General features: G+C 40.3%; 2 protein-coding genes across 2 annotated transcripts; both read left to right on the top strand.

The window, feature by feature from the left end:
* The first annotated feature begins 228 nt into the window (after positions 1 to 228).
* On the top strand, positions 229 to 7664 carry LOC5519765 (sushi, von Willebrand factor type A, EGF and pentraxin domain-containing protein 1). Its single transcript, XM_032364790.2, has 11 exons — positions 229 to 372; positions 635 to 697; positions 1092 to 1239; positions 1883 to 2106; positions 2462 to 2569; positions 2932 to 3045; positions 3662 to 3778; positions 4286 to 4399; positions 4965 to 5056; positions 6122 to 6442; positions 7319 to 7664. The coding sequence occupies exons 2-11, from the start codon at positions 637 to 639 to the stop codon at positions 7478 to 7480; spliced, it is 1461 nt and encodes a 486-aa protein (XP_032220681.2). The 5' UTR covers positions 229 to 372; positions 635 to 636; the 3' UTR covers positions 7481 to 7664.
* Positions 7665 to 8011: 347 nt separating this feature from the next.
* LOC5519768 lies at positions 8012 to 19339 on the top strand. Its single transcript, XM_001639681.3, has 5 exons — positions 8012 to 8570; positions 10421 to 10994; positions 13609 to 13618; positions 14537 to 14879; positions 17560 to 19339. The coding sequence occupies exons 1-5, from the start codon at positions 8264 to 8266 to the stop codon at positions 18117 to 18119; spliced, it is 1794 nt and encodes a 597-aa protein (XP_001639731.2). The 5' UTR covers positions 8012 to 8263; the 3' UTR covers positions 18120 to 19339.
* Positions 19340 to 19867: the final 528 nt, after the last annotated feature.

The raw sequence follows: 19867 nt of genomic DNA, 5'->3' as shown, positions 1-19867 counted from the left end.
GGTATCCGAATCTTACTCAAATACAGCAGTATGATATGCAGTTTTTGCTTGTTAGCCTGTAAAAAGAAAAAATGGTTAAGTTTTATATCATTTGATATATTGCTCTGTATTAACCATGTTATGTAAACATTTTATGTTACTTGTATATGTTGTGTGTCAGTATGTTTTTTTTATTAAAAGCACCTAATGTTGCATCGAAATTAATTAAATGTCATGTTACACTTTCAACTTAGTCAATGTTTGAATTGACCCTATGTAAACATCTATGTGGTATGGCTGTTAGGGTGTCTAACCTTCTTTCATTAGTCTTGTAATCGGGCGCCGAAGAATCCCACTGCGTTTGGATCGAAAAAAAAAACATCGCTCTTGCAGGTACACACAATTATAGATTTATCTCAAAATAAACACAGATGAGTTTACTTCTAAATTATTATTTAATATGAAAATGCGTCAGGGGTATGGATTTCCCTAATCCTTTTGTTTCAAATGGAACAATAATCGCTTTTTGATAATTGTGACAAATATCTAAAGAAATGCTTATGATTATATCTCTTATTGTTACTCAGCTAATTGCACGAATATTTTTAGGAAAAAGTTCGAATTTGAATGTATAACAAAACACTTTCTTTCTCAGGCATGGCTCAACAACTTCTAACCCTTGTTTTAGCGGCAGTTATACTTTTTCCCTTGGCATCAGGTGTGTATACTACCAGGGCAAGTACCAGATCCATGCAGTGAAAGTTATATGAGTAACGCCCCTCTATAGATATTCCCACACCAAATAGCTCGAAATGATGGAACAGATGACTGAAAAAGCGCTATGACTCCCAGCCAAACCAGAGAGAAAAGTCTACCTCATATTTGGTTTGGAAAAAAAAAATTACGACAAACAGAAAGAGGATATTTGGCAATAATTCAGTAACCCTGCATTAATATATTTTGTGTCGGCAGTGGGTGCAGGTATCTTTCCCACACATAAGAGTGAATATTTATCGAGTCGTATTGTTCGCATACGCTTTCTATTCAAGCATATACAAGTTCTTTCCGTCATATGCCATTCGCTTGTTCCAAACGCAGTATTTGCATTGTAGGTACGTTCGTGACGTGTAAAAGGACATTCACTAAAGTAGGCTGCTTCAAATCCAGTACCAAACTCTTGGACCAATTGCTGGTGAATGACAGGGATGCCTCGAGCGGTCACCTGATCGTGTGGAAAAAATGGCACGAATCTCTGCACAGGTGAGCTATGAACCCGCAATGGATCTTATTAATTAGCGTTCGAATGGGCTACGAGATTTTAATCTTTTATTGTAGAGGGTAGGTTGTTTCCCGGGACCAGTTTTCATGCATTCACACTCTTTTTCTGGTGCAAAAACATGACCACTACAGATTTAACTGGAGTTAATTCAATATTCGCCAATAGATTAGTAGGTTATTGGCTACTCATAGTCATCAATATAATAAAAGGTTGGTTATGGTGAGAGGGCAAACTTACGTCAGTTTTGCCCCTCCCACCAACCATTTTGGCGTCAAACTGAGCCTGTTACATACTTATCGTTTCCTCTTGACTACTCAGGTAATCAACTAAACCTGTCATAATCCTTATTTAATAATCCCCCCTTATTTAATAATCCCCCACCCCCTCTCCACCCAGTTTGTTTATTTAGATGAACGACTTAAGCCAAGGCGAGTGCAACTTGAGAGCTCCCCCCCCCCCCTTTCGCCCCCTCTCCCAAACCCAGACTACGGGCCCGTTTCATTTGCCACAGGCAGCAGCCGTCGCTTTTCATAGCTAGGTTTACCTTGCGTTAAGGCTTTGGCAATAGTAGATATACTGTATGTCTTGATGTCAAACACTCTCCTTGTTGCTATTGCATTCCAGTTTGGCATGCCGTTGTGCCAAGAAAGCGAGAGAGCACAACTACACCGTGTTTGCTTTTCAAAATTTTGGAGAGTGTTGGAGTGGGACTGGTGACTACAAGGTCGAGGGGGTCTCGAGCGAGTGTTACTTGGAACTGGCCAGACCACCAACGTGCGACCGCAATGATCCACGGGAATGTATGGGCGATGCCAACGTAAATTACGTCTACGAACTAGATCAAACAGGTGTGCAGAAAAGTGCATGGATATGTTTATGTGCGACATTCATTACACTGATTAATATACATCTTCCATTGCATGTGTTGTTATGACTTTATTTCAAATTTTCGAATCGAAAACTATACTCATGATAAACTTAAAAAGAGGAGGCGCTAAAAGGCGGGCTTTGTACTAATTCGAAAAGAAGACTAAGAAGAGCCGTCACATGGCTATTTTCGGATAGTCCTTTCATTTCTTTATATATTTGTAATCAAACTGTTATTATAGCTTATTTCAAGCTTAACTCGTCAACCTTTTTTTTTCGATTTCTCTGTTACAATAGCAGTTTGGAATATTTTTTTATATGATTGTCTCCTGACAGATCCCTGCAAGCCAAACCCGTGCAAAAATGTCGGACAATGTTCAGCATTTACCAGCGGTTTTGTATGCACTTGCACGTCGGGTTATACTGGGAAGACATGCGAAACTGGTGAGTGGAATACGTGTTCTTTGTTGGGAGGGTTTAGGGGGTTTAACCCTCCAAAATTCTCCCCTACCCCCTTTGTCACTGAGCCAACCCCCCCCTTTAGCGAAAAGCTAGATCCGCTCCTGTTATTAGAGATAACGAGTGATGATGTGTTATTACGTGTAGTATTGTTCTAAGTAAGGATAACTAAATTAGGTTTTTCGACAAATGTTTTATAAATATAGCTTTTTCTTTTATAAATATGAGAAAGATAAAGAGAAGGCATAAATGTAGCTCAATAAAAGTTTTTCAGTTCATTTCAAAATCAACGGCTGACATCTCAGAAGAGTTGGATAAAATCATATTAATCCATTATTATCTTTTAGTCGTAGATCCGTGTGTACCAAACCCGTGCAAAAATGGCGCCATATGTACCTCGACTGCCTCTGGTGTTACGTGCGCGTGCCCTGGGGGATTCACAGGCCATCGCTGTGATCAGGGTACACCTGAAATCGCAACATTCATCATTGATCAATAATAACACCTTTGGATTGTGAATTCTGCCTCTATATAATTTAAAAACTTAAGAGGCAGCATTTACCTGAGACGTATAGTAGTTTGAGGACTTCTATGGGTGGGACCATCTTTTTTATCCAACTCAAGTCTTTTACAGTTTGATTTAAAAGGTTGCTTGCTAGCTGAACCTAGATAAAAGTAGAATACAAACCTTTTCTTTTATATTTTACCTAAATATAGTAAACAAGCACAAAAAATGCCTTCGGGACTTAAAAAAATCGACGGTTGATACTCCAGCTGCTTCTTTTAGTATATAAAAAATCACTCAACTATCTTCAAGTAAATCAGGGGCGTAGCTAGGGGGGTGGCCCAGGGGGCCCGGGCCCCCCTTGTAGTTGCCAAAAATACAGTTAATGTATGAGACATTATCTAAAATACAAGAGTAAATTAGCCCCCTCCTGTTAAAAAAACCTGGCTACGCCGCTGTAAAGGGTGTATTTTCCCCACTGGTATCCAGCCACGGGTACGGCTACCGGTGAAGTCTGATCGTGCCCGTATCGGGAATTTCTATTGCCTGAAGCTCGAATGTTTCTTCACTAGACGTGAACGAGTGTTGGATCAACAGTCCTTGTCTTAATGGGGGCACGTGCATCAATACGTATGGCAGCTTTACGTGCCAGTGCCGGCCTGGTTACCTTGGCAATAACTGCCAAACCGGTGAGTAACATCCAGAATAAGTGTGCAGTTGCACTGGCAGTGTTTGGTTATCAAGGAAATAAATAAAAGGAAAGCAAAGAGCGCCAACTTCATCCAGAATTGTAGCTTCCAGCGGAATTCGTCTGGATAAAAACTTTTCAGTTGAGAGTCCAATCTTTTATATCTCTCATAAGATCTCGAACCCTGACGCGCTTGTCTTGGAAGAAAAACTCATGCCGCTGAGCTTTCGCGCTACTCTTTGAATCTAACTAAACTCCAGTTCTATCAGTCACATCCTTAACTAAAACATAAATATTTAAAGGCTTGGTACGGCTCTGAGTCTAGATGCGACTCAGAGTCTGCTAGCTGCTCTGTATCTTGCACCTCTGTAATAGGCAACTGCCTTTGTTTCTTACCACTATCATGTTACTCATTCCCTGATTGTGAGACCTTGTGATATGTGAAATTCCTGGTCGAGGCAAGCTAATGATGTTTGGCGTGTCATTCTTATTGATTTTTATGATACAGACACCACCGCGTGTAGTTCCAGTCCATGCGCAAACGGTGGCACGTGCTCTAACCATGCGGCCGGATACACTTGCACCTGCGCACCCGGTTTCACAGGGACCAACTGCCAATCAGGTACGTTGCCCACATCTCCAAAAAAGACAATGTCGTTTAAGGGGCACTTAAGACGATTGTTCTTAGAAAAAATATATAACATTTTGTCTGTAACAAAACAACGCAAAATCTTCCAGTCTATTCCATCAAGTGTATGGCAAAGAAAACATTTTCAGTAGATATCATGCAGGGAATCTTGTTGTTTCTTTTTATGAAATTAAAGTTTAGGTAAACACACAGCCTCAAAACCCTATATCTAAGGGACCATTTGATATTTCACGGGGGAAGAGTGGCTATTTTTTCTCTCGATACTTTCTTTACCGAATGATGTGGCAATTTTTTCTGTCAGTTTTTGCTTGCACTATGTTTTTTAAAGGTCACATCCATGCGACACAAAGGTCTCGCGCCTTGCTCTCTATTTTTTTTGTTGGGGGGGGGGGGGGGAATCAACCACTTCCATCGTCAAATAACAAATGGTCAGTCCTTAAATGAATTATTTTCAATCCATTCCTCCTTCCCCGCCACACACACACACACCTTCCCGACACATGGCTTACACGTTAATGCTTACACTTTTGTTGCGTAGTGTGTCGCATAGATGTGATAGACCTTGCAATCCTCATGGATGGGTCAGGAAGTGTCGGCAATGATGATTTCATCAATACCAAGCTTTTTCTGGTAAGTTTTATTATCACGCAGTTTTGTTTTATTGGCACTTCAATACCAAACTGCTTTTTTTGATTTTTGGATCAAAATGTTTTCTATATCATATTTTTTTAAAAAAGAAAGAGTTTTACTGATACGCAGGTGCGAAAAAAAAAGTGGACCTGGAAAGGGGAGGGGGGGGGGGGGGGGGGGGGGGGTGGAGGGGGTGAGTTTTCTTATAAAAATCTGACCACCCCGAAAGAATAAAAAGGGATTTTTTGGTGCGATTGTAGTATTAGTATTTCCACAAGACGTTTGACTTTTAGATTTTTGACATACTAGAGTGATCTAAAATCACTCTTTTTATCTAATTCGTCGCTTCGTTATTATAGTTTTGTCTACAAAAAGCACGTATATTGTTAACTCGAAGTGGACTTTCCGCCGTTTTTTTCAATTTCAATTTCAATTATTTTATTTGACACCTTTTCATGTTTGATTCACGGGCATTGCTCCAAATATATTCGTATTAAAAAAAATTAACAATTGGTTTTCAATTATATTCCTATTTTCATAATGAATTGTCTATCATCGTACTTTGTAGCTATATGGCTAGTTTTGAAGAAGTGCGTACCACCTGCACCACCCCCCCCCCCATCTGCAGCCCCCCCCACCTGCACCACCCCCCCCCCCCACCTGCAGCCCCCCCCCACCTGCACCACCACCCCACCTGAAGTCCCCCCCCCCACCTGCACCACCCCCCCTTGCGTACGACGGGCCTTCGTAATACGCCCCACTGTGCCCTTTTTCCTTGAAAAGTATAGTTCTTCAACGATTTTAGAAACAACTAATTTCAACTAACTAGAAGAAATTAACGCTGCAATGCATATGCAAAGACGGTTTAGCCAACCTTGATTAGAAGAGAACACTTTTTTAAAACGTTATTCTATGATGATCAATTTATCATGACTTTTTATCAGCTTTAAAGTGCCAGCCGAAGGGTACTGACTCGGGTATCATCCACCACACAGCGACAATCTAAGGATAAAGGAGATAGTCTAGGAAGTACAAACCCTCCTAATAGGACATTGTTTAACTCAGCTAAAATTCGTGGACAAGCTACGCGTGTCTGCCAAGGGGACTCACGTGGGCTTCATCTACTACAGTGACAACCCTCGCCTGTCCTTTGACTTCAATGACCGCAACATGTACACCCCTATTGGTCTGAAGCTGCGGTTTCTCTCTATCGTGTTTCCTGATGGCGACACGCGTACCGACCGTGCTCTGAGGCTTGCTGGTCAGAAGCTGTTCACTCAAGCAGCGGGCGATCGACAGGGGATCCCGAATGTGCTTTTGTTGTTCACGGATGGGAAGACTGGGGCGGGTAGCGAGCCTTATGATAAAGTGCTGAAGCCACTCAAGGTAGGATTTTTATCTGTCTCGGAAAGAAATCGATACGATTTCGGGGAAGCATCTGTGTCGCCTCGGGTACCTCTCGTGTCTTGGGGAGGACTCGGTACAGTTGTTACAGGGATTCCTCGGGTACTTCTAGAACATCGGGGAGGACTCGGTACTGTTGTTACAGGGAATCCTCGGGTACTTCTAGTACATCGGGGAGGACTCGGTACTGTTGTTAGAGGGAATCCTCGGGTACTTCTAGAACATCGGGGAGGACTCGGTACTGTTGTTACAGGGAATCCTCGGGTACTTCTAGAACATCGGGGAGGACTCGGTACTGTTGTTACAGGGAATCCTCGGGTACTTGTAGTACATCGGGGAGGACTCGGTACTGTTGTTAGAGGGAATCCTCGGGTACTTCTAGTACATCGGGGAAGACTCGGTACTGTTGCGGGAAGGAGTCCGGCACTTTCCGAAAAGGCATCGGACTGTGTCGGGGTCAATACAAAAAGCAACAAAAATGTCGATCCGTGTTCGTGGTCAGACGTGAGTCGCATGGCGGCTGACTTATGCGCCTTCTATGCCTTCGACTCGAGCGCGTTGCATCTGCGCCCTCTCAATCCAGCATTCTCGGTGCACAGGGGCGTAGCCAGGGGGGTGGCCTAGGGCCCCCTTTTACCAGCCAAAAATACAGTAAATGTATGAGACATAATCTAAAATACAGGAGAAAATGCCTTGAAAGTCCCTTTTGGGCTCCCTCCTTTTAAAAATCCTGGTTACGCCGTTGGTACAATGAGATTATAAGCTCCACAAATATATTCATTTGATTGTTTCCTTTATTTCTTACCGCTATCATTTATTTTTTTCGATACACAATACTTATTCTGTCGCCTATTGTAGGCCCTTGGCGTACGTACCGTAGCGGTTGGGTTCGGGCCTTCTGTTGATTACAACGAGATGGTAAAGCTCGCCATGGGAGAAAAGAACAACGTCATCACCATCCGGGATATCTATAATCTTGATCCCGAGCGCGTCGCAAGGCTTATCAAAAACTTGTGCTAATCGCTCGCTGTCTGGTGATTCCGCTCAAGTCACGATATTATCAGCTTTGTCTGTATCTCATTTTGGTAATATGTGAAGTAGTCAGGTGAATACTTTGGTTTCTTAAAACCCACGCGCGCACAGGTTTTTCTGTGCTCTCAGTCCTAGTAAATCTTATTGGGAATAAAACAACTGATATGTCAAAGCAGTTATTAATATCATTTCATACGTCACTCTTAATTTATTTGATTTGCATGTTATTGAGATATTTTAGTTTTGCGAAAAAGAGGTACATAAACGTTAATGTGTCATAACTTAAAATGAGGTCTAAAATCTACCTAATGTAGACGAGGAAAATCGCAAAAGAACAATGAGATTAACTTTTTTTGGGGGGGTGGAGGGATTTCGTTTTCTTCTCAGAAGGCAATAATCTTAATTAATAACTTGATTGATATATTTTTAAAGAAACGATCATCTGTGTCTCAAGAAAATGAATAAAAGAAGAAAACGATTGACCGAAAATTTCAAGGGTTTTGACCGTATGTCGACATAATCTAATCCTCTTCTTTAATCTGTTCGTGTTAGGCATTGTCCCTTTGATTTACATAAGCTACCACGGCGCTCTCGTCTGCATTGTGAAGCTGTTCGTGGGTAGCAAACACATCTACCCACAAGGAACTTTCTGATTGGCTAAAACGTCTCGCTTTTCGCGCCTTCAGAACTTGTTGCCGTGAGACAAAAGACGAAGGGATGGTATTTTAACGGTGGTTTGTAACATGTGAAGTGAATACCTCTGACTTCCTCATGGCCGAGAAAATACACCGAGAAACTAAACGCCTTTTAATACGGAGTTTCTTTTTTATACTTTATCTCGTAATGGGAATGGTAGTTTTTCGCTTTTTAGAATCTGGCCACGAGAAGAAGGAAAGAGAGCAAGTACAGAAGGATATTCAAAGAATACGGCACAAGTTTAACATTAGTCGAAAAGAAATGAAGGAGTTTGTCGATGTGGTTCAGAAGGCAGCGAGCTTCGGCCTTACACAGGATTGGCTAGAGAAATGGAGTTATACCGGCTCGCTGTTTTTCAGCGGTACTGTCATAACAACTATTGGTAGGTACAACGGGCATGTTTATTGTTTGAACAGGGTATATTCTGTTAAACTCGACGGGTGGCTTATTACAGCGCCAACGCGTACAACAGTGAAATATCAAGAAACAACAGTGAAATATCAAGAACTTGTACTGTACCTTTACACTCTTAACAGCTTTCAGTACACGCGCACCTTATCTCAAGAACCGAAGAGCGAGTGAAATATCAAGAAACAACAGTGAAATATCAAGAACTTGTACTGTACCTTTACACTCTTAACAGCTTTCAATACACGCGCACCTTATCTCAAGAACCGAAGAGCGATCTTATTAATTCTCACACAAACAATCAATGGCAAATACAAGTGCATCTTTCTTACGAGTGCAACTTTTATTTTCTAAAAACACATGTTTTGCTATCAGTTAGTGTTTCAAAGCAATTTTTATTCATTGATGTTTTTGTAATTTGTTATTATTTTCTCTTTGTTACATCATTTGTCTATGGCTATCATGTTATCATGGCCGTCGCAAAGATAATTAAAACCTTATTTCTTTCTTTCTTTTGTTTAAAATGTCGCGAGAAAACCCAATCTTGGTTGTCACTCAAAATTGGTCTTCGCTTTAGTCTGATATTTTCGGGAGCATTTTTTTAGTCATTAAGTCTCTCATATAACAGTGAATGTTAGTCAAAAATGGAATATTTAAGGTAATTAGGTACGGAGATTTATATCAGTGTCAACCATTTATCTCACTAAACCTCGAAATATTATATATTCATCATCAAATAGACACCGACCTTTCCAGGTTTGCGCTATCTGGTATTTTTTTTTTCCGTTTCAAAATTCAAAAATCCAATGGAACTGTATTTGTGAACATAACAAAGTGTTTTAAAATGGTGTATAAATCAAAACGCTCTCGACATAAAAGATATTCAACCATTTATTTCAGACCATTTGATTGCGTATTTTACTTTAAGCATTAAAATAAATGGTTAATACTGTTGTTATATTATTATTATTATCATTTTGAATGGGACAAGAAGCTATTCGGAAATTAAAAAGTCAGAATCTTTATATTTTGATAGTGGTTTTACAGCCACATGAAAAAAGCTCATTGTTTGGTTATGAAAGTGTTTCGTTTGCTAGAAGAAAAGCCCTATCGTCTTGCGTAAACCGAACCACGCCTGTTCAAATGCGATCGCATTATGTCGCCATAATACCATAGAAGCACATGCAAACAGCTTGTCTCACTAATGCTATTATAACAATAAGACTTTAAGGCATGAAATGCGGCTATTTGACGGATCAACAGTGCATCTTATACTAGAATTCGCTCTCGAAAATTGGATTTTCCTCTGATAAAAAGGTCGTATCCTCTCGCGGTGGTTTCTCTAAGTCTTTTAACCTTGACGGACCCAGGGTTTGGAACTTTTTAAAGAAAACAATTTTTGATTTCCCGACTCTGCGCATACACTGAGTTTATCTCTGTGGTTCAGAACTCATATCTGAGTTTCTACTGTCGATACTAAATTTGACGACAATGCCTTTACTCTATGACCGAAAACATGCATACAACATTGACTATCAGTGAAATATGTGGAACAAAGTGACCGCCGCACGCTCTTGTTATCCGTCCCTATAAATCATGCTTGTAACAAGCTGACCACCACCCCTTTAAGAGCACATATAACACTTTGGTTGTATCCTTTTGTATCTTTTTGATTTGACGCAATTATAATACTTGTTGGTCTCGTATCATTAACATGGACTTTGACATGAAACAAGAGAAAAACAGTGTATACGAGTGACTATTCAAATAAAATAAAATGCGAGTAAGCGCTTACAAACTATATTAACTTTTTCTCTCTTACAGGATATGGCCACCTCTCTCCTGAGACGTTCTTCGGACGAATCTTCTGCATGTTATATGCCTTATTTGGCATTCCGATCACGTGGTTAATGCTAACCTCACTTGGGAAGAAAATTGTAGAACACATCTCTTCTTTTCTCCAGGGATTCTCCAGTTCCTGTTGCAACACGCAAAGCAAGAGCTTTAATTTTTTCTGTCTCCTCGCTGCCATTGGCTTAAGTTTCGTCGTCATGGTAATCGTTGCCATAGTAGGAATCTTTAGTGAGAATTGGACTTTCTTTGAAGGTTTTTATTTTGCGTTTATTAGTCTGACTACTATAGGATTCGGGGACTATGTACCTCTGCATCCCAACGTGGATCATAAAGACATCGAGAAGTCCTCTTTTAGGATTAGCCTTTTTGTCCTATTTTGCATGTTCTTGTTTTCGTTTGGGCTCGCAGTGACCACGAGCGTTTTGTTATCTATACGTAAAATCATGGAGGACCACACGATCTTAGGCTTTCAAGCTTTGTACAGCACTACTTCTGACGAGGAAGAAGAGAGGGTAGCTGTAAACCATGAGCCTACCAGTGCAGAGTGACGCCCTTGAGGCCGCTTCCCGCTCTGTTTCAATACATTATCGTCTTGATGGTCACATTCTGATCACGCGCACAAGTCTATGCCCCTCGCGGCGAGTTCCATTCGCTGCAGAAAGCTCTAACTTCAACACAGGCAGCCCAAGCTCATTATATGTAATTTGACGGAAAAATTCAAAATCGTCAAAATTGTGTATTTATGAATAAAATGACTCGCAATGACTCACATGTTGTGTCATTTATTACTCGTGACCGAGTTTGAAGCCACTCGGCAGTGATTTCACAGGGTTGCTGAGATTTCTCCCCCACCTGTGATTTTGAAGATTTTGAATTTTGGACCGTCAAATAACATATAATGATGAGCTTGGGCTGCCTGTGACTTCTATCACTTACTGATCACGTGCGTGATTATGTCGCAAGTCACATTTTCACGTGCACAATTGTGTCATCGCTTGAGGACATGTACACACCTTAAGAACGCAGTGACCTGTGCGTGGTAAACCAAAAGGCGAAGAATCTGAAAAAGGGACGAATGAATGCAAGAGTTGTCAGCGGACGGAGTTTTGCTGTTTCAAGGCTTTACAACCCAGCCGGCCCTCAACAAACACTCACCGGATGACGTGGTTTAGAACAATAAGAATTTGAGGAATGAGAAAAATGTAACTAATGGATCTATTTTCCATGGAAGTTTATTTTATCACATTTTAGAAGATTCCTGAAAAAGTACAAAAATTTCTATATAGATTTCTAGAGATAGTATTTTTCTTTTCAATGTAGTAGAGTAGTAGATGAAATATCTAGGAAGAAAACCTCTACTGGAAATGACGGAATTTACAGAAGGTTCATAGGTCGGTTACCCTGCCTTCTCAGTGCAGAGATGGATAAAAATCCTTGGAAATCCTCGCATAATTCTCCGGGAAAAGATCGAAGTTTGATTTTTCTCTCCAAATAAATTTCTGGTAGCATATTTATCTTATTTGTAATGTTATTTTTGATAAGAAATAATCAGAGATTAATGAGATCACTAGCTTTTGTACCAATTTCATTAAGATCATGGAAGGTGTAACACAAATATAAAAGAGATTGCAACAAACTGTGCAAATAAATCCCCTTCATTCTTGGAATGTCAAAAATAACCTCTTTCTCTTGTGTCAAGGGCGGATCCAGAATTTCCAAAAAGGGGTGGGGGGGGGGGGAGAGCAAAGCAAGGGTTTTAAAATAAGGGGAGGGGAGATTTAATTGTTCTGCCGTAGATTTCCTAATATTTTTTGATATTTAAGCCAAAAATCTGAAAATAGGGGGGGGGGGGGGGGTAGGGGCCTGGCTCGGCCAACCACTAGATTCGCCCCTGTGTGGCATCACTCTGGATTGTAAAATGATTACCTTGGCCATTGATTGACCCATATTCCGGGGCCTGGGAAAATGGGAACTTTTTGAGTATGGCCGCAGGCTTCTTCTTAGTATAGGTGCCAAAGTAGTATCTTTAGGCAATTTTTTCGCCTTGTACCCTGGAAACCGGAACTCGGCATATGCAGGTCCGTATCCAGGATTTTTCTTTGGGGGTGTGAAATCCGAAAAGGTATATATTTCCGGGGGGGGGGGGGGGAAGGATTTCTTTGATAAAAATCTGACCATATCTTTGCATTGCAATATCTCCATGGGACGTTTATCAGTTTATTGTCGGAGTTGGCTACATACCAGAGTGATCTAGCTGATGCTTAATAGTTTTGTCTACAAATAATAGCACGTCTATTGACAACCGAAAGTGGACCTTTGGCCGTTGTGTGTGTGTGTGTGTGTGGGGGGGGGGGGGGGGGGGGGTGCGTTCGCCCTGCAACCCCCTGGTTACGGGCCTGATATGGCAAATTCTAGAAAAAGAAATGGGAAATAGTATATGATTTATACTTTATCATTCTTCATCGATGGTCAGCAGCCTGTCGTTGGCATATGTTTGCTATCATCTAATCGTTGAAATTCATCACTATTCTAACGCGTTATCAATATCAAAAAGCACATTTTTTTTTGGGGGGGGGGGGTTGGGGGAGGCGGGTCGTAAACAATCAATCGCTGCGTCAACGTTTCGCTTTTAAACATAAGGCGACGAGATAATATTTATCTCAAAATAATTTCAAAGTTTAAAAGTGGATAATAATTTTATTCAGTTATTAGGCTTTTTTTATTTCCATTTCCCTATGTTTCTGTTTTCCATATTTCAAGATTTGGAATAAAAATAATATGATTAAAAAACGGAGAAAAATAATCTCTTTAGCATAATAACTAATGTTTCCAATTTTTATGCATTGTTTTGATAACATTTTTGAGGGGTCTATCCTTAACCAAGACATAACATTGTTTGCGCTTTTTTCAAGTTTTACTTAGGTCTAAAAAAATTATTTTCACCGCAATTAGAAATACAATATCTACCTGTCCATTAGATATAATTATGCTAAGCATAAAGTGAGGACTATATTTAAAAAGCGCGTCTTAGCGTCTAGAACTTGATTTCGCAAAAGGAATGATAAGATAAGAACTCTGTCATTGTTTGACAGATGAACATCAGTATATATGTGGGCATTCAAAGCCCCTTCAGTACTTTCCTTGTTAACTTGTTGAAGGCGAAAAAGGGTAAACAGGTTGATCGAAAAGCATTTTTACATTAAAAACCGAAAAAGTGACTTAAAAGAAATAATTGGACTTAGCGACCAATAGCAGGTTTTTCCCTTTAGGGCACGGAACCAGGTTTAATGAAACAGGAGTACCAATGAAATGAAAACACGGCTTTTCGGCGATTCTCTGTAGCAATTAAAAAAAGTAGAAAACTTCAGTTTCAGAAACTGATATTCAATATCCAATTCCCACCCAAGAAAATAGTTATATCAAAGCTAAAACGTATACCTTTTGGGCATAAAACAATTTCTATTGTTTTATTCAGGGAAAAAATGTGAAAATTATAGATGGGAAACAAGATCGTTCTGTTTGTCTGAAAAAACACGCCATCCTTTTTTGCCAAATCCTCCATGATCTTTTTAGAACGAAACGTGTAAAGTTGAAACCATCGATATTCACTGAATGTTGAACAGTTGTGCAGAAATTAAAAATGACGCAAAGCACTTAAGCAAAATAAACATCTAAAGCGTCAAACGCTATAAACCAAAACAAGGCACAATGACTCCTTATCCTTGCGGGAGAATTGAATTATATTATACTATATCATCCATAAGAACCACATACGCACACGGTTTAGCAAAACGTTGGTAGAAGTTTCACGGCGTGTATGCAATTGGCGCATGCGTACTTGTTGCATCCGGCCTTCTGGCCTGCCCACGCGGTCGGGATCTGGGTGACATTTGGCGCCACAAGCGCAATCATCCTCGACGCGTGTCTTAGAGAAGCAGTGTATTGCACGCTTACTCCATCATCTCACTCACACTACCAATCAAGCCTGAATAGTACAAAACAGGCATTTAATAAGGACGCGTTTCATAGCATAGCGGATATGTGGTTCAGTTACCACGACGCACTTTCATTACTGCCAGAAAGTAGTCCCGAAATAGATTGAGTTCAAGGAGCATTGACTTGACAGTGATGTGGTTCACAGAGAGCTCTAAAAATCTTTGTGTTCAAATGGCACTCTTTTTATCATACATTTTTCTAGGAGCTGTAATTTTTCAAGCGTTGGAAGCCAAAAATGAGATGGCGGAGAGAAGGGCGATGTCGTTTGCCAGATTAAAGTTCCAGCAGAGATATAACATCAGCGACGAAGACATGAAAGTTTTTCTCGAGAGGATCGAGGAGATTGTTGACCACGGTTTCAGCAGAGAGTGGAGTCGTCGTTGGAGTTTACTTGGCTCTTTGTTCTTCGCTGGAACAGTAGTTACAACAATAGGTGAGAGTTATAAAAGTTCAAACCCTCTTCCAAACAAAAAAATTGCGAGATTTGCGCTAGACAATTATTTATTTACCAAAGTCAATCTTTTGACACTCAAATAAATAGAAATAAAACGTTTATGACATTCATTAGTTTTAGACATTTCTTTATCTAAACCGTAATTAATTAAGTGACCATAAATATTCTGGGTGTTCACTTAACGCTTTGTAGCGTCGGTGTTTCCTCAATTAAAAAATACTGTTGGAAAAAAACTATAAAAGGAGAGATTAATGTACTCGTTATATATGCGCGGGTTCGGAAACCTGAATCGCGTGCTTTGTTCGGTGTTTGCTCCTAAGGGGATTTCTTCAAGGTTTAAATTGAAGGATTCCAATTTCACAAATCCCTCTTAAAAAAGTTGTCGCTCGCATATAAAAAAAAGCCATATCTTTGAAAAGCACTAAAATAAGCTTGATGCCTGACATTGTGGAAAGGATTTGTCTATGCCATAGATGTCCTGATAATCTTACGGCAAAAACAATAAGATATTCAGTAAAAAGGTTTGTTCCACTGTTGTAGCGATCAAGAGGGGGGAGAAATAATTTTTCTTCGAATTGAATAGGCACATCTATTCAACGCCTCCCTATCCACATGAAGTTATTAGATGAAAAAAATTCTGAGAAATTATATAATACAAGTAGCCTGCGTAGTGGGTGCTCTAAAAGCCAAAAACAATATCGGATTATTTGAGCAATGCGTAGTCTATAATTGATTTTACTCGTTCTAACACCTGATCCTGAAGCCAATTTAGTCGTCCAGGCAGAGTTAATCAACCCCACGCAAAGAATGAAAATGAAAACTCATTTAGGAAAAATGGAAATGTGGAAATGGGAAATTGCAAATCGTCAAGTGTTTATAAAAAGTTGAAATACTACTATGAGCTATGGGATAGAAATGGGGATAGCTGTGGTATAGAAATCGTTAGATGTTTTTTTTTTCAAGAAGCCAGTTTGTAAATTGCGGAGATAAGCAAGAAATATTCAACTCAAATTTTCGGACCATACATAAACTGAGCTGTCAGGAACCAAACTCTGTACATAAACAAAAACGGGAAGGAATTAATTGGTTATTGTTCATTTTTCTTGGTGCAACGATTTAAAAACAATAAATCAATCATTAAGTCGGTAGCCAGCCTTGTATTAAACGCTATTTGTTTCAGTCCCATGGGAAAGGAAACAGGTAGAAAGATGAAAAAAAAAACAATAAGAAAAATCGATAAGAGATAATCAAGAGATTATCCACAAGATCTCTTGATCGCTTCTACAGAAAAATAGCAAACCATATTTTTCTAGTCTTCTCGGTAGAATCAAAATCAAGCTTTTTATCGCTTTTAATTTTGCTAATTTCTTTCACTACGTGATCGTAAATCGAACACCTGTACTTATACACGGGCCAAATCTCCGTGTGATATTTTTCCAGGCGTATGTTTGAATATATCATTATTTTAAAATTCTCGGTTTGTTAGAGGCCCACTCAACATCACAGAAAGGCCACACATGCCGAAAGGTCATGGAATTAATATTGCTGGAGGATATATCGGTCACTTAATGCACGGGTTAAAAGAATATCCTGTCTTCCCGCTATCAGTGAGACATTGAAATGAAGAAGAGAGAGTTAAAGACTAGGTGTTTCCCATTTTAACGCTGCACACTTTTGAGTTTGTTTAGTTGATTGATATGTTCAACTTATTTGGGAATTTCTTTACTATTAATTCTAAATTCATATTAATAAACATGCTTGAAAGCAGGATTTCGTAAAGTATATGTAAATATTAGGAGAGTTATTTTTACCAAAGTATTGGGTTATGTTTAAGGATATCATACAAACACACTTAAAGGTTGAAATAATGCTAGTAAACTCTGCATAACTGATGAAAATTGGATTCAAATAGATCGTTCCCTATATTTTAGATGCGTGGGAAGGTGAAAGCTTACACTTTATTGCCGAAACTTACTTTGCTGTCATTAAAAAAGGGCAATGTTTTTGTCACGCTTTTAATCTATCTATAGACTAAAATACAGATAGCCAATTGCTTTTTCTACATATAAACCTTATTTTCATAGATAAATCATTCACACGAAGTACTAAATGTTTTTATTTCACTCAATTTGCAAACAGCTTGATCAACAAAATAGCTAAAAAACATTTATCCTAATCTGAGAACAATCAAGTTAGCAGTAATCGACTCGATGCCTGCTGTAAAAGCATTTTCTTTTCTAAATAAGCCCATTATCTTTCTGGGTTCCTCTACTATTTACGCATTTAACAGTGCATCAGACACCCACAAAAGTGGCAATGTCTATGTCTCTGAAATATTACGAAACTTAAAAGCAAATACCTTTATGGACGACAACCGACAACCGGAAGTGAGTATTTTTGTGTTTAACGCTACCGCAATGCTAGCAACTCCATATGTAAATCCGGTTGATGGAATAGATACGTCTTCTTTCATTAGGTTGCAAAGAATTTGCAAAGAATGAAAATATCAAACTTCCGGTTGGCGTCCGCCCTTTGGAAAATTACCTTATTTTGGGCGCGTCCCCCAACAACGCGCGTCCCCCGACCATGCGCATCCCCCAACCACGCACCTGTGATATTGATGGGGTTGTCGTAATCGTCTTTCTGTTCCTATCGCCAGGGTATGGTCACGTGACCCCGTGCACAATCTCGGGACGAGTTTTCTGCATTTTCTACGCTCTGGTGGGAATACCACTGACCTGGCTTCTCCTCTCTACGCTGGCTCAAGGCGTCAATAATATGATCTGTGCGAGCATCCGCTATCTGTACGACCGATTCTCCCGTACACAGCCTTCCCGCGTCGGGCTCAAGTGCGCTCTGGTCACTTCCTGTATCAGCATGATCATGATCTTGATCATTGCCACCTTTGCACATTACCTCGAGGGCTGGTCATTCTTCAATGGAATCTACTTTGGCTTCATCACCTTGACAACCATAGGGTTTGGCGACTTTGTGCCACTCCACCCCTCCCCTGATAAAGACCCCGAGTCGTATCCAGCCCACGTGGTTATCTTCACCATCATGAGCATCATCTATTTCACCATCGGCCTCGCTCTCGTCTCCAGCGTTCTGCTTTCTGTCAGAAATGCATTCGAAGAAAAGTCGATTGACGGGTTTCAGATCATCAAAGACCAGGGGGACGAGTGTGATAAGAAAAGGCTACCAGTCTATGGGGAGTAGGGTGGGCAAAGTTTGTCATGCTATGGGGAGTAGGATGGGAAAAGTTTGCCACACTATGGGGAGCAGGGTGGGCAAAGTTTGCCATACTATGGGGAGTAGGGTGCGCAAAGTTTGCCATACTAAGGGGAGTAGGGTAGGTAATGTTTGCCATACTATGGGTAGTAGGGTGGGCAAAGTTTGCCATACTAAGGGGAGTAGAGTAGGTAAAGTTTGCCATACTATGGGGAGTAGGGTAAGCAAAGTTTGCCATACTAAGTAGGGTAGGTAAAGTTTGCCATACTATGGGACGTAGGGTGGGCAAAGTTTGCCATACTAAGGGAAGTAGGGTAGGTAAAGTTTGCCATACTATGAGGAGTAGGGTAAGCAAAGTTTGCCATACTAAGGGGAGTAGTGGAGGTAAAGTTTGCCATACTATGGGGAGTAGGGTAAGCAAAGTTTACCGTACTTTGGGGAGTAGGGTTGGTAAAGTTTGCCATACTATGGGACGTAGGGTGGGCAAAGTTTGTCATACTAAGGGGAGTAGGGTAGGTAAAGTTTGCCATACTATGAGGAGTAGGGTAAGCAAAGTTTGCCATACTAAGGGGAGTAGTGGAGGTAAAGTTTGCCATACTATGGGGAGTAGGGTAAGCAAAGTTTACCGTACTTTGGGGAGTAGGGTTGGCAAAGTTTGTGATACTATAAGGAGTAAGCTAGGCAAAGTTTGCCATACTCTGGGGAGTAGGGAGATGGGGAAAGTGGCCAAAAAGTTTGCAATTATTAAGGTGGATGGAAAATGATAAGCAAACCACGAGCACAACAGTGAGAGATAAACATTTTAAACAGCTAACGCTTGATGCTAGAACAATCAGGGAACAAAGATACGAGCCTTGTGTCGACTTAATCAGCAATCCATTGTCACGGTCGTGGAAAGCGAACCATTACGAGCTGCTGTAATGTCGGTCACCAGCCGTATCCGTGAGCACGAACTGGGGATCGTATGACCGCCAGAGGACCGCATCGCCAATTCAGAAATAACGTATCGATGCCTAAATGGACGTGTCATTGTCCTTATTTTATAACGGAAAAGAGTGTTTTTACCAAATATGTCCACACTTAGAACATTTGTGAGGTTGACCGTTTATGAGGCTCATAAGAAAAGTTGAGAAACTTAAAGGGACTACGTCAATCTTCCTTTAGCATTTTTTTTTACAAATTAAAATTAAAATAAACACAAAAGAATAGCTCCAGCAATATTTTTGACGTGGGAAGCCCAGATTCTACAAGTAAAGAGTGGACTAGGGCAAGCGCATGAAGTCGAGGCTCTCGGGTGAATGGCTCAGCTATTAATACTGAATTAGCGATTTTGCGTTTTTAAAAGGCCCACGAGAAGTCACGCCTCTCGTGCTCAAAACGGTTTCCAACTAAGGCACTTTAGCCATCAAGATTTTACTGTTGACCAGAGAGCCTCGTCTCCATGCACTCGTCCTAGTCCTCTCTTTACTTACCATGCACTCGCCCCAGTTTTCACATGACATATCGAATCTTGCTATTGAGTTAGGGTTGACTGGTTAAAACTTTACGAAAAACAAAGAAAACAAGAAAGCAAACTCGCGCTTGTCGAATTCTAGTTCTCAATAGCATATTTCGCTTTGCTTGACCGAGCGCAGACTGATGCCTAAATTAGGTATGAAAGCGAGACTGTGTATTTGTCTAAAAAGAATGGCGGGAAGGAATATGACGGCCTCGGCTTAAATTTTGGTTGATTTTTC

Source organism: Nematostella vectensis, chromosome 6 (genome assembly GCF_932526225.1).
Source record: "Nematostella vectensis chromosome 6, jaNemVect1.1, whole genome shotgun sequence".
NCBI classification, from domain to species: Eukaryota; Metazoa; Cnidaria; class Anthozoa; order Actiniaria; family Edwardsiidae; genus Nematostella; species Nematostella vectensis.
This window is presented reverse-complemented; position numbering and strand designations above follow the sequence as displayed.